This window comes from Bubalus bubalis, chromosome 1, assembly GCF_019923935.1.
Source record: "Bubalus bubalis isolate 160015118507 breed Murrah chromosome 1, NDDB_SH_1, whole genome shotgun sequence".
In the NCBI taxonomy this organism is placed as follows: domain Eukaryota; kingdom Metazoa; phylum Chordata; class Mammalia; order Artiodactyla; family Bovidae; genus Bubalus; species Bubalus bubalis.
Genome location: NC_059157.1, coordinates 189,251,836 through 189,265,208, shown reverse-complemented (window position 1 = coordinate 189,265,208; position 13,373 = coordinate 189,251,836). Strand labels below are relative to the sequence as shown.

The 13,373-nt window shown below is 46.2% G+C and overlaps 1 protein-coding gene across 8 annotated transcripts in view; it reads right to left on the bottom strand.

The window, feature by feature from the left end:
• Nucleotides 1-11,738: 11,738 nt before the first annotated feature.
• TRPM2 (transient receptor potential cation channel subfamily M member 2) overlaps nt 11,739-13,373 on the bottom strand; it is a 51,016-nt gene continuing 49,381 nt past the window's right edge. For all 8 annotated transcript variants that reach the window (XM_044947600.2, XM_044947610.2, XM_044947593.2 and 5 more), the window contains one exon: nt 11,739-12,992. In XM_044947600.2, coding sequence (XP_044803535.2) covers nt 12,867-12,992 — 126 coding nt within the window. In that variant the 3' untranslated portion in view covers nt 11,739-12,866. The remainder of the gene's footprint in view (nt 12,993-13,373) is intronic.

Below are 13,373 nucleotides of genomic sequence, written 5' to 3'. Positions count from 1 at the left end.
TGTCACTAGATCAGTTTGCATTTCCTGTAATTTATATAAATGGAATCGTAGATATGTACGTTTTGTCTAGCTTCTTTCACTCAGAGTGATTACTTTGGGTTCACCGGGTGCTGGTGCATTTATCAATGGTTATTCCTTTTAGTGCTGAGTAATGAGGCATTGCATGAATGTTCCACAGTTTGCATATCCACTCACCTGCTTGTGGAGATCTGGGTTATTTCCAGTTTTCTGCTATTGCAACCAGAGCTGATATGAACATTGTGTACAATCTTTGTTTGGACAAATACTCTTGATTTCTCAGATAAATATCTAGGAGTGGACTGGCTGGCTCTTATCGTGGCTTATGTTTAACTTCTAAGAAGCTGCCAAAGTGATTGTACAATTTTACATTCCTGTTCTGTGTATGCTCCAGAGCAGCACCAGGACTTGGTATGGTCACTGTTTTTAATTTTAGAGATTCTAATAAGTATGTAGGAGTACATTTCATTGTGGTTTTAATTTGTATTTCACTCAGAACTTGAATGTCTTTATCTGTTTGTTTTCTGTCTATCTTCTTTATGGAAGTGTTTTGTTCAAATCTTATACCCTCTTTTAATTGAGTTGTTTTCTTATTGTTGAATTTTGAGAATTCCTTTTGTATTCTGGATACAAATCCTTTACCAGACATGTGATTTGTATATATTCCTCTGATTCTGTGGATTGTCTTTTCATTTTGTTAAAAGTTTTTCAAAGAGAAATTTTTAATTCTGATAAAGTTCAGTGTATCAATGTTTTCATTTTTATGGCTCATCCTTCTTGTGTCATAAGTAACAAATCTTACATATTGCACTTACATTTTGCATTTGGTGTGAGATACAATTTGAAGTTTATTTTTTGTGCAAATAGATGTCTAGTTTTCCAGGACTGTTTTTTTTAATGATCCCTTTTCTACTGAATTATCTCTGCATCTTTGTTGAAAATCAGAGGTCTGTATTTGTATGAGTCTATTCTGTACTTTCTATATTCAGTTGGTCTATTTGTCTATTTTTATGTAAATGTTCCAAGCTGTCTTTGTTACTTAAGCTTTACAGTAATTCTTGAAGCCAAGTAATATAAATCTTCTAACTTTGTTTTTCCATAAAGTTCTTTTGGTCATCCAGGACTCTTTGCTTTGCCTCATGAATTTTAGAATCAGCTTGACAAATTCTACCAAAAGAGTTTAGTGGGATTTTGTTTGAGATTGTACTGAATCTACAAATCAGTTTAAGAGAATTAACATCTTGACAATATTGTGTATTCCATTCTATGAACATGGTATATCTTCTCATTTCGAGGTTCTTTTATTTCTTTCATATGTGTTTTGTAGTTTTTGGTTTCACACATCTTTTGTCAGATATATCTAATTTTTTAATGTTACTGTAAATGGTATTTTAAGTTCAATGTATCTTTGTTAAAAGCTAATATATGGAAATAAAATTGGCATTTGCATACTGATCTGGATTTTGCTAAACTCACTTATTAGTTACTAGAACTAATTAGTAGACACCCTTTTAGTAGACGCCTTAAGATTTTCTGCATACATGAACACAATTGTGTTATCTATAAGTAAAAAGAGTATTACACTTTTGTTCCCAGTCTGAATGTCTTTTACTTCATTTTCATGCCTAATTGCACTGGCTAGAGCCCTAGTTCAATAATGAAAAGGAGGAGTGAGAGCAGATATCTTGTTCCTCTGGACCCTAGGGGCAAACATTCAATCTTTCACCATTAGGAATAATGTTGACTATAGGGTTTTGCAGCTGTCCTTATCAGCATAAGGAAGCTTCCTTCAATTACTGCTGCTGCTGCTATTGCTAAGTTGCTTCAGTGATTATTTATTTTCCGTCTACTTGCTACCTAATAATTGAGAGAGGTGTACTGAGGTTCCTGAGATCTGTCTGTTACTCCTTGAAGTTCTATCAGGTTTTTGTTTCATGCATTTTGAAGCTTTATATTCAGATTAGTTTGTCCTCTTGATTAATTGACCACTTTGTCATTATGAAAAGAACCTCCTTATCCCCAGATTCTTTGCCCTGAATTCTACTTTTCTGACATTAGTAGCCACTCCAACTCTCTTTTTTGATGGATTAACATCAAAAGATGAGTTACCTTCCTCCACTCTTTTTGCTTTCCTGTGTCTTTAAAAAAAAAAAATTTATTGGAGTGTGGTTGCTTTACAATGCTGTGTTGGTTTCAAGTATACAGCAAAGTGAATCAGTTATACATATACTTATGTCTTTTTTTTTTTTTTAAAGAATTCTTTTCCCATATAGGACATTGCAGAGAATTGAGTAGAGTTCCCTGTGCTGATTAAATTGGGAGATTAGGATAAAACAGGTAACTGAGTGTGCTGAGGGGACGACAGAGGATGAGAAGTTTGGATGGCATCACCGACTCAATGGATCTGAGTTTGAGCAAGCTCCAGGAAATGGTGAAGGACAGGAAAGCCTGGCATGCTGCAGTCCACGGGGTAACAAAGAGTTGGACGTGACTGAGCGACTGAACAACAACCTGTGCTGTTCAGCAGGTTCTTATTAGTTATCTATTTTATATATTATAGTGTATATCTGCATAGTTACCTATTTTATCCTAATCTCCCGATCTATCCCTCCTCCCTCCTATGTCTTTATATTTACTTTCCTTAAGGATTTCCATAGAATCAAAGTATCATCCTCAATATATTTATGAACTGCTAAGGGAGAAATAATACATTTACAGTGAAGAAACACAGCAGAAACTACCTTATGTATGTGACTAAGGTTAATATCATCAGTAACAAGACAGGCTGGCATCATGTAGCTCCTGATACATGGACTGAGAAAGACACAACATCACTTCTGTGGTATTCTTGCCAAAAAGGCACGATCTCTTTCTAATGATAAGAACACACCAGACACACCCAAATTGAAAGGCATTTTACAAAGTGACTGATCAGTTCCAAAATGGAAAGATGAGAAAAGACTGACTCACTGTTACAAACTGGAAAAGACTAAGGGAAAATAGCAACTGCATGGGATGTGGCGTCCTGGAACAGACCCGGGCACAGTGGGAAATGCGGTCACACCAGGTTTGATGGTGTAGGTGACATCCTGGCTCTGACCACCCACATCCACGGGGTGATGAGCTCCCATCTGTCCCATTTCTGCCCCATTTGTCCCTCGGCTCTGTTCCCTTTTCCTCTTTTCCTACCTTCTTTTGGATTGAGTATTTTATGAGCCCATTTTCTCTGTGTAGTTAACTCTTAGCTGGGACTCTGCTGTGTCGCGGTTGCTTTATGGTGTGGTATCGATTATACAGTGGAAGTGAGAGATAGATTTAAGGGCCTAGATCTGATAGATAGAGTGCCTGATGAACTATGGAATGAGGTTCGTGACATTGTACAGGAGACAGGGATCAAGACCATCCCCATGGAAAACAAATGCAAAAAAGCAAAATGGCTGTCTGGGGAGGCCTTACAAATAGCTGTAAAAAGAAGAGAAGCGAAAAGCAAAGGAGAAAAGGAAAGATATAAACATCTGAATGCAGAGTTCCAAAGAATAGCAAGAAGAGACAAGAAAGCCTTCTTCAGCGATCAATGCAAAGAAATAGAGGAAAACAACAGAATGGGAAAGACTAGAGATCTCTTCAAGAAAATCAGAGATACCAAAGGAACATTTCATGCAAAGATGGGCTCGATAAAGGACAGAAATGGTATGGACCTAACAGAAGCAGAAGATATTAAGAAGAGGTGGCAAGAATACACAGAAGAACTGTACAAAAAAGATCTTCACGACCCAGATAATCACGATGGTGAGATCACTCACCTAGAGCCAGACATCCTGGAATGTGAAGTCAAGTGGGCCTTAGAAAGCATCACTACGAACAAAGCTAGTGGGGGTGATAGAATTCCAGTTGAGCTATTTCAAATCCTGAAAGATGATGCTGTGAAAGTGCCGCACTCAATATGCCAGCAAATTTGGAAAACTCAGCAATGGCCACAGGACTGGAACAGGTCAGCTTTCATTCCAATCCCAAAGAAAAGCAATGCCAAAGAATGCTCAAACTACCGCACAATTGCACTCATCTCACACGCTAGTAAAGTAATGCTCAAAATTCTCCAAGCCAGGCTTCAGCAATATGTGAACCATGAACTTCCAGTTGTTCAAGCTGGTTTTAGAAAAGGCAGAAGAACCAGAGATCAAATTGCCAACATCCGCTGGATCATAGAAAAAGCAAGAGAGTTCCAGAAAAACACCTATTTCTGCTTTATTGACAATGCCAAAGCCTTTGACTGTGTGGATCACAATAAACTGTGGAAAATTCTGAAAGAGATGGGAATACCAGACCACCTGATCTGCCTCTTGAGAAATTTGTATGCAGGTCAGGAAGCAACAGTTAGAACTGGACATGGAACAACAGACTGGTTCCAAATAGGAAAAGGAGTATGTCAAGGCTGTATATTGTCGCCCTGTTTATTTAACTTATATGCAGAGTACATCATGAGAAACACTGGACTGGAAGAAGCACAAGCTGGAATCAAGATTGCTGGGAGAAATATCAATAACCTCAGATATGCAGATGACACCACCCTTATGGCAGACAGTGAAGAGGAACTAAAAAGCCTCTTGATGAAGGTGAAAGAGAAGAGTGAAAAAGTTGGCTTAAAGCTCAACATTCAGAAAACAAAGATCATGGCATCCGGTCCCATCACTTCATGGGAAATAGATAGGGAAACAGTGGAAACAGTGTCAGACTTTATTTTTCTGGGCTCCAAAATCACTGCAGATGGTGACTGTAGCCATGAAATTAAAAGATGCTTACTCATTGGAAGGAAAGTTATGACCAACCTAGATAGCATATGCAAAAGCAGAGACATTACTTTGCTAACAAAGGTTCGTCTAGTCAAGGCTATGGTTTTTCCTGTGGTCATGAATGGATGTGAGAGTTGGACTGTGAAGAAGGCTGAGGGCCAAAGAATTGATGCTTTTGAACTGTGGTGTTGGAGGAAACTCTTGAGAGTCCCTTGGACTGCAAGGAGATCCAACCAGTCCATTCTGAAGGAGATCAGCCATGGGATTTCTTTGGAAGGAATGATGCTAAAGCTGAAACTCCAGTACTTTGGCCACCTCATGTGAAGGGTTGACTCATTGGAAAAGACTCTGATGCTGGGAGGGATTGGGGGGTGGGAGGAGAAGGGGATGACAGAGGATGAGATGGCTGGATGGCATCATGACTCGATGGACGTGAGTCTGAGTGAACTACGGGAGTTGGTGATGGACAGGGAGGCCTGGTGTGCTGCGATTCATCTGATCTGATCTGATCGACTATCATTTCTCATCACAGTCCCCAGAGGTCACGTCAGCTCACCCTACTTCCCAAATAGGGTTGGAGCCCTGAGGGCATGCTCTCCCCTGGCCATGTAGTGGCCATGCAGTGGACGTCTACATGTGTAGGAACCCCTCAAATCTCACTGTCAAGTGTCTTTTAAGAGATTAAAGTAAGATAAGCCATGAAACTGCTGCAATGTTTTTATTATATAGTAGACTGAAGAGGGGAGCCCCCAAATTATGGAATATTTTAAATAGTTAAGTTAAACAAATCAATGTGATTACCACCCAAAACTACAGCATGGGTGTGGATACATCCTGACGTTATTATGCAGTAGGGGAAGGGCCAAACACTCAGAGTTCCCTCTGTGATTTCTCTTTATGGAAAGTTCCAGAATAGGCAACACGGCTCGGTGGCAGAGGCGGGGAGGGGAAGGGGTTCGAGGGGGCTTCTGGGCCTGGGTGTTCTGTGTCATGATCTGGGTGCTGGTTGTCAACATCAGTGAAAAACCCTCCAAGCTGCTAGGCTGCAGATGTGTGCAGGTAACTGAGGGCATGTAATTCCTCAGTAAAAGAAAGCAGGGATGTGCTGGCTACGTGTGTATTCACAGATGGTCACACGTGTGGGTGGTGAATACAGCAATGGATGGATGGGTGGATGGACCCATTTAGGGCATGATGCTGTCCTCCTGGTCCTCATGGGCTGTGGCCTCACTGGATGATGACATCAGAGTCCCTGCAGGAGGGATGGTAGCCGGCCAGGCCCAGGCCACAGGGCCCTGTGAGAGCCTGGCTCACTGTCCACTCTGGACCACAAGTCTGCTCTCAGAAACACCAGCAGCCTTCTAATGCCATCCTGGCCACATGGTCCGCCCACTCACTGTAGCTGCCCTCATAACTGTAATTGGGCTCCAGGTCGATTATCTCACCCATTTATCCGCCCAGAATCCAGGCCTCCTGACCCAAGGGACAAAACACGAGGCTCCCACTGGTTAATTGCTTCCCCGTCAGGCAGGTTGTTTTTGCTAGCGAGGGCTGAGTGAATCTCCCTGGGGATGAACCAGGAGGAGCTGCAGCCACAGTGGTGGGATGAACAAACATCCTAAGGTCGAGACCCTGCCTCCCCAGGCAAAGGCCTCAGAGCAGCCTGGGACGGGCCCTTCTGGGGTGTGGCCGGCTGGCTTAGTGTGTGCTGCCGCCTTGCTCTCCCACCTTCCCATCCACTGCACCCAGCTCCACCCTCAGCAACCCTGGCCTCCACACTGATCCCTGCTGGTCCCAGTTCCTGCCCTTGCCCAGCTGGGGGAACCCTAAGCCAGAATCCTTGGCTTGCAGGGCACTGCTGACTGCAGCCTGCTCATGGGCAGGGGCTGGAACCACTCAAAGAGAGAAGACCCAGGACCCCCCTGCAAAACCTGCTGCCCAGAACCACACAGGCAGGGCCTGAGCTCGCAAAGAGCCTCCATGGATGGACTGTCAATGGTAAAACTATCCTCAGTAGCCTGGGCCATTCTCAGCTCCTTCTAAGCCCCCAGATTCCTGGATTTCCTGAAATTCCTGGATTTCTGGGCCTGAGCAGCACCCCCGAACTACAGCCTATCCAGTAGATCTGGGAATTCCACAGCAGTCTCGCCTGCCCCGCACCAGTACGCACACCCCCTCCCCTGGTCTCTCACTCTTCCTCTTGTCCAAGTTTTGTTGATTTTGTTGTTCTTCTTCAAGAATTGAGTTTTGAATATATTCACCATGCCAATTCTTAATTTTTCCCTCTTTGGTTACATCTGATTTAGTCCCTGTCTGAGCCCCTGTCTGAGCCTCTGAGCCTCTGTTGATTCTGTAGCTATTTTTTGAGCTTTTTGAGTCATAAACTCAGATAATTTACTTTCACTCTTGATTTTCAAATAAGTGCATTTAAGGTCTTAACTGTTCCTTTCTGAGACTTCCAGCCACATCCCTGAGGCCGTGACTTGGACCCTCTCATTGTCTTGTTCTAGCTGCCCCAGTGCAGATCTCTGGCAGAGGTAGAGGGCGTGGAAGCATGCACAGCCCCCACTCTGGGCATTCCCTCAGTGGCACCCAGCCCACAGGGCTCTCTTGCTCTGAATCCTAGGCAGTGGGCTGGCCCTGGACCTAGTGCTAACTGGAAACCCGGGGCCAGTGACTGCTCTGCCCCTGGAGACACGGCCCCTCCCCATTGGTCCTCTTGCCCAGAAAACTAGAGCATCCAGAGTAAGGACAGAAGCCCCCCATCCACGAAGGGCTGAGGGCAGGGGCGAGGACCAGTGTCCTGCCCTGGATACCGCTTGGGCTCCTCCCAGCTGGTCAGGGGAACAGTCACTCACGTCCCAGGCAGACACCTGGACCCACTGAGGTATTTCCTGTCCTCTTCTGGTGCATGGCCACCTCCTAACAGCACTCTTCCGGTGCTGTGGGTGGAGTGCGGCTGCAGTGATGGAGCTGCCTTGGGAAGTTGCTGAGACCCCCTTGGTGGTGTGATGGACGCTCACTGCTGTGAATATTCCGTGTCTGAGAACAACATGTCACCTCTGGACCTTGTTGTTGGGGTGGGTACACAATCACACACACACACCATATAACGTGCGTACATAGATGTGCATGTTATACATCCTTTATTATACAAATATGTATTATACATATTGTACCCAAATAAATATATTGCACACAATTTATATATAAACAAATATATGTGGAGGTGAGACATAATGTACATGTATAATATATAACATGTATTTATATATACATACACACATGTATTTATAAATATGCACCACCCTTATGGCAGAAAGTGAAGAGGAACTAAAAAGCCTCTTGATGAAAGTGAAAGTGGAGAGTGAAAAAGTTGGCTTAAAGCTCAACATTCAGAAAACTAAGATCATGGCATCCGGTCCCATCACTTCATGGGAAATAGATGGGGAAACAGTGGAAACAGTGTCAGACTTTATTTTTGGGGGCTCCAAAATCACTGCACATGGTGATTGCAGCCATGAAATTAAAAGACGCTTACTCCTTGGAAGGAAAGTTATGACCAACCTAGATAGTATATTGAAAAGCATTACTTTGCCAACAAAGGTCTGTCTAGTCAAGGCTATGGTTTTTCCAGTGGTCTTGTATGGATGTGAGCGTTGGACTGTGAAGAAAGCTGAGGGCCAAAAATTGATGCTTTTGAACTGTGGTGTTGGAGAAGACTCTTGAGAGTCCCTTGGACTGCAAGGAGATCCAACCAGTCCATCCTAAAGGAGATCAGTCCTGGGTGTTTATTGGAAGGACTGATGCTGAAGCTGAAACTCCAGTACTTTGGCCACCTCATGAGAAGAGTTGACTCATTGGAAAAGACCCTGATGCTGGGAGGGACTGGGGGCAGTAGAAGGGGACGACAGAGGATGAGATGGCTGGATGGCATCACTGACTTGATGGACATGGGTTTGAGTGAACTCTGGGAGTTGGTGATGGACAGAGAGGCCCGGTGTGCTATGATTCATGGGGTCGCAAAGAGTCGGACACAACTGAGCGACTGAACTGAACTGAACTGAACCATATGTAATATGTAGGTAAGGGGCTTTCCTGGTGGCTCAGATAGTAAGGAATAACACCTGGATTCAATCCCTATGTCGGAGATCCCTTGGAGAAGGGAATGGCTATCCACTCCAGTATTCTTGCCTGGAGAATTCCATGGACAGAGGAGCCTGACAAGCTACAGTCCACATGGTTGCAAAGAGTCAGAGATGACTGAGCAGCTAACAGTTTCACAATATTCAGGTAAACATGCTCACAAACACTGCATAGAATGACCTCAATCCTGTTGATTGCGTTATTCAAATTTTGCCCTATTTTTTGTTTGCTCCTTGATTTCTAAAAGAAAAATCTTAAACATTACTGTGAGTTTGCCCATATTTCCTGGAATTTCTATCAATTTTGCATTTCTTATTTTAAAAAATATGATGCTAGATGGAAGCTTGTGTTCAGTTGAGTCTTGACTCTTGTGACCCCATGAACTATAGCCTGCCAGGCTCCTCTGTCCATGGGATTCCCCAGGTAAGAATCCTGGAGTGGGTTGCCATTTCCTTCTCCAGGGGATCTTCCTGACCCAGGGATTGAACCCACGTCTCCTACATCGGCAGGTGGGGTCTTTACCATTGAGTCACCTGGGAAGATGGATAGCAGTTCACAAAACTGCTACCTTCTTAATGGATTGGTACCTTTCCCCACTCAAACTCCCCTTTGTTCTTAAAAGGACAAACTCAAACCTTAAGTTCTGTCCTCTGCTGGACCTGCATCCACACCTTTTCTTTGGAGAGTGTTTGGTGGGCTGACTCCCTACTATTGTCAGCTGAAACATGTCTCTTTGGGGTGATAGAGGAAAATATACAGAAAAGAAGAGAAATTTGTTGTTATCTTTTATCCCAATATGCAACTCACACTTTGTGTGTGTCATAATTGCTGATACGTTTTGATTATTTCCTGCCACCTTATTCCATGTGAAACATCTTCTACTGCTATTTTCTCTCTTTGACTAGATTTCTGCTTGGTTCCTCTGGTGGCCTGATGTTATTCCTCTCTCTCCATCCTCTGGAGGTTACCTGGGCTGTGATATACATTCGCAGGTCTCACTGCCCGCATTCTTCCCCCGGCACTGTGACGGGCAGCATCTATTTCTTCCTTGTGACAAGAGGAGACCTTCTCTACTTGTATTGGCTGCGTTCATTCCTCTGCCCACTCCCAAGGACACAAGCTGGGATTTCTACAAGAATGATCATTAAATTTTCTTTATACATCATGCCTCAACAGTGGTAAAACTTAGCTCTACATTTAGTAGTTTTTTTGCTTCCGCAGAGCTCAGTCTATGTGTGAAATGGGTCCTTCCCTCTCATGTTCTCTGCCTGCCTTTTGTCTGTAGAAAAACTTTAGCCATGAACAAGTTTAATCAGAGAAGTGAAAAAATACAAAAGCAGAGGAAAACAGTCAAATGGGACAAAACAAAAATAGTCAGGAAGCTGAGTCAAGGACCTTTAGTTCTTCCTCCAGTGCTATAGAGAATATTCTGAGCCATCCTGTGAGCTGTCCTGTAGATACTGAAACCCCTACCAGGTGGAGAAGTTAACCATTGATGCATAATGACCAGAGTGTAGCTATGACATAAGCTGCCACACTTCCAAGAACTGGCCTCAAGGAAATGGGAACAAGCCGACCCTGGAACTGAAGACTAATGTACTTGAGACAATCTGGGTGACGCTGCTCAGACCACTGAAGACCAATCACCAGATGACAGTCAGAGCTGACTGCTGTTTCTGTGAGGAGTCCTTCCCTCTGTCCATGAACGCTCTTGCCACTGATTGTCAGTAAAGTGGGGGAAGTCAGCTTTTGGACAGGTGTCCACCCTCCCCCCCGCCACCCCTGTTGCTGGCATCCAAAATAAAACAAACTTTCCTTTCCACCAACCTGGCCTCTTTATTGTCTTTTGAGCAGTGAGCAACTGGACCCCGCTTTTGGTTATGTGTGTGTGTGTGTGTGTGTGTGTGTGTGTGTGTGTGTGTGATGGACTAAATGTCTGTGCTGTTGTTTAGTTTCTAACTCACGTCCGACTCTTTTGTGACCCCAACGGACTACAGCCCACCAGGCTCCTCCACCCATGGGATTTCCCAGGCAAGAATACTGGAGTGAGTTGCCATTTCCTTCTCCAGGGGATCATCCTGACCCAGGGATCGAGCCCACGTCTCCTGCACTGCAGGCAGATTCTTTACCACTGAGCCACCAGGGAAGCCAGATGTTTGCGTCCTGTTCGTGTTTGACACCTGTTTGTATCCCTTCCCTAAATCCCTATGTTGAAGCCCCAATCCCATGTGGCTGTATTTGGAGCAAGGACCTCTAAGGAAGTAAGGTTAAATGAGGTCATAGGGTGGGGCCCAGACATGGCGGCATTTGTGCCCCTGTAAGAGAACTAGAGACCCCTCCTTCCCTGCACACTCCAAGGAAAGACCACCTGAGGATGTGGAATGAGGCGGCCAGGGACAACAGAGGCAGAGGCTTCAGCAGGAACCACCCTGCCCACACCTGACCTCCACTCCCAGCCTCTAGATCTGTGGGAAAGTGAGTGGTCTGGCTGTGGTCCTTTGTTACGCAGCCCAAGCTAACTAAGACAGTGTGTTTCGCTTTTCTGTAATTCTTCTTTGAGAAGTTCTTTCAGAAAGGATGCATGAGAAGCACGTTCAGACAGTAAAGAATCTGCCTGCGATGCGAGAGATCCGGTTTTGATCCCTGGGAGGAGGAAAATCTCCCTCCTTCCTGGAGAAGGGCATGGCCACCCACTCTCGTATTCTTCCCTGGAGAATTCCATGGATAGAGGATGAGTGAGTTACAGTCCATGGGGTCACAGAGAGTCGGACACGACTGAGCGAGTAACTTTCTTTATGAGTTTTAAATGTCTTTATTTGCTGCTGCCACTTAAGTGCTAGTTTGGCTGGATCTGTAATTCTAGATTAAAAACAAACAAACAAGTACCCCACAGTGTCTGAGCACCTGCAGGGTAGGGGCAGGGGAAGGCATGAGCGGCTGAGCCCCAGGTTGGAGGCTGGAGCTGGGGTCTAGGAAAATGAGGAAGAGGGAAGGTGTGTGTGTGTGTTGGGAAGGTCGTTGATTGGAGGAGCAGTCATGAGTTTGGACTAGGGGGCTGTGGGGTGTCCACAGGAGATCCCCTGGGGCCCCGGGAAGCTTGGTTGTGGCTGGAAGACGTCTTGTGACTCAGGCACAATCCCCCACCACTGCTCATGTCTGCAACTCCATCTGAGGGACAAACAAGAGACCAGTGACTCTGGTGGGGAGGGCAGGTTTGGTGCGGGGTTTGCACAACATCCCAAGGCTGCAGACAGTCTGTGAGGTACTGATGCTAAACTGGGTGGCCCCTCAGTCCACACCCACGACCCACTCCTCCCTGGAGGAGGGAAGAGGGAGCACCATGTGCAAGAGAGGTCCTACCCCCGGTGCTTCTGCGTCCTGCCTGCCTGGACCTGGGACAGCACACAGGCAGAGACCTCCGCAACCCAAGAGGAGGTGGGAGCTTGCCCTCCTGCCCCACCATGGGGCTCAGCCCCGATGGTCATGGAAACTGGAGTCCCAGGCTGCCCCAGACCAGGTGAGGGTCCCAGTTAGGGCACGGTGGAGGCCCTCTTGGGGCCGTGGGCCTGAGGAGGAGGCCACAGGGAGCGCTGACTCTCCGGGGAGCGCTGGCCTGGGGCAGATGCACCGCTGGTGGTGGACGTGCTGCTCAGAGGATGTGGCCAGGAGGGCGTCCACAGGCCACCAGCAGGCTCGGGAGAGGCAGTGTTGGCTGGCGGAGTCCCAGTGGCCACCTTGACCCTGAGGCCCTGCCTCGTGGCCAGAGCCTGCCTGTGCCCTGATCAGCTCTCCTCCCAGAGCACTCCAATGCCTCCAGTTCATGAGCTGGCCATGAGGGGCAGACACTCCCAGTGGGCCGTAGATGGACCAGCCCTGCCGGCCCCCACAGGGCCACACAGGCTGCGTCTCCGGTCAGTAGTAGGCCATGAACAAGGAGGCCACTTTCTGGAGGATGACCTTGTGGTTGTCATACAGGGGGATGCGCTCATCCACCACCTGCCAGCGAATGGCCATCCCCTCGTCACAGGAGTGCAGATGCTGCGGAAACAGAGGTGAGTCCTGAGTCCCTCCTGAGTGGCCCTGCCCTCACCCCCACACCCCGAACCCATAGACAGCAGGAGGGCGGTGGGGACCCCAAGGCCCGGCTCCCAACCCTGCTACAGACTGGCTAGTGACCGCTGCCTTTGTACTTCTACTGAACGATGCTAAGATCACCCCCTTCAGGCACAAATCAGAAAATGCTTGCAAAGCCCCAGAAACCTTGAAAGCGTGGAGGGTGGGTGGGTACAGCCTTATTCTGCGGTTTTCTGTCCTGCAGACAAGGCCTGGGTTTTGTTCCCTGGGACTTCCCAGCCCAGTTCCAGATTCGGGGATTGTAGGGGGATCGAAGTATACAGGACGATATCCCCACAAGAGTGC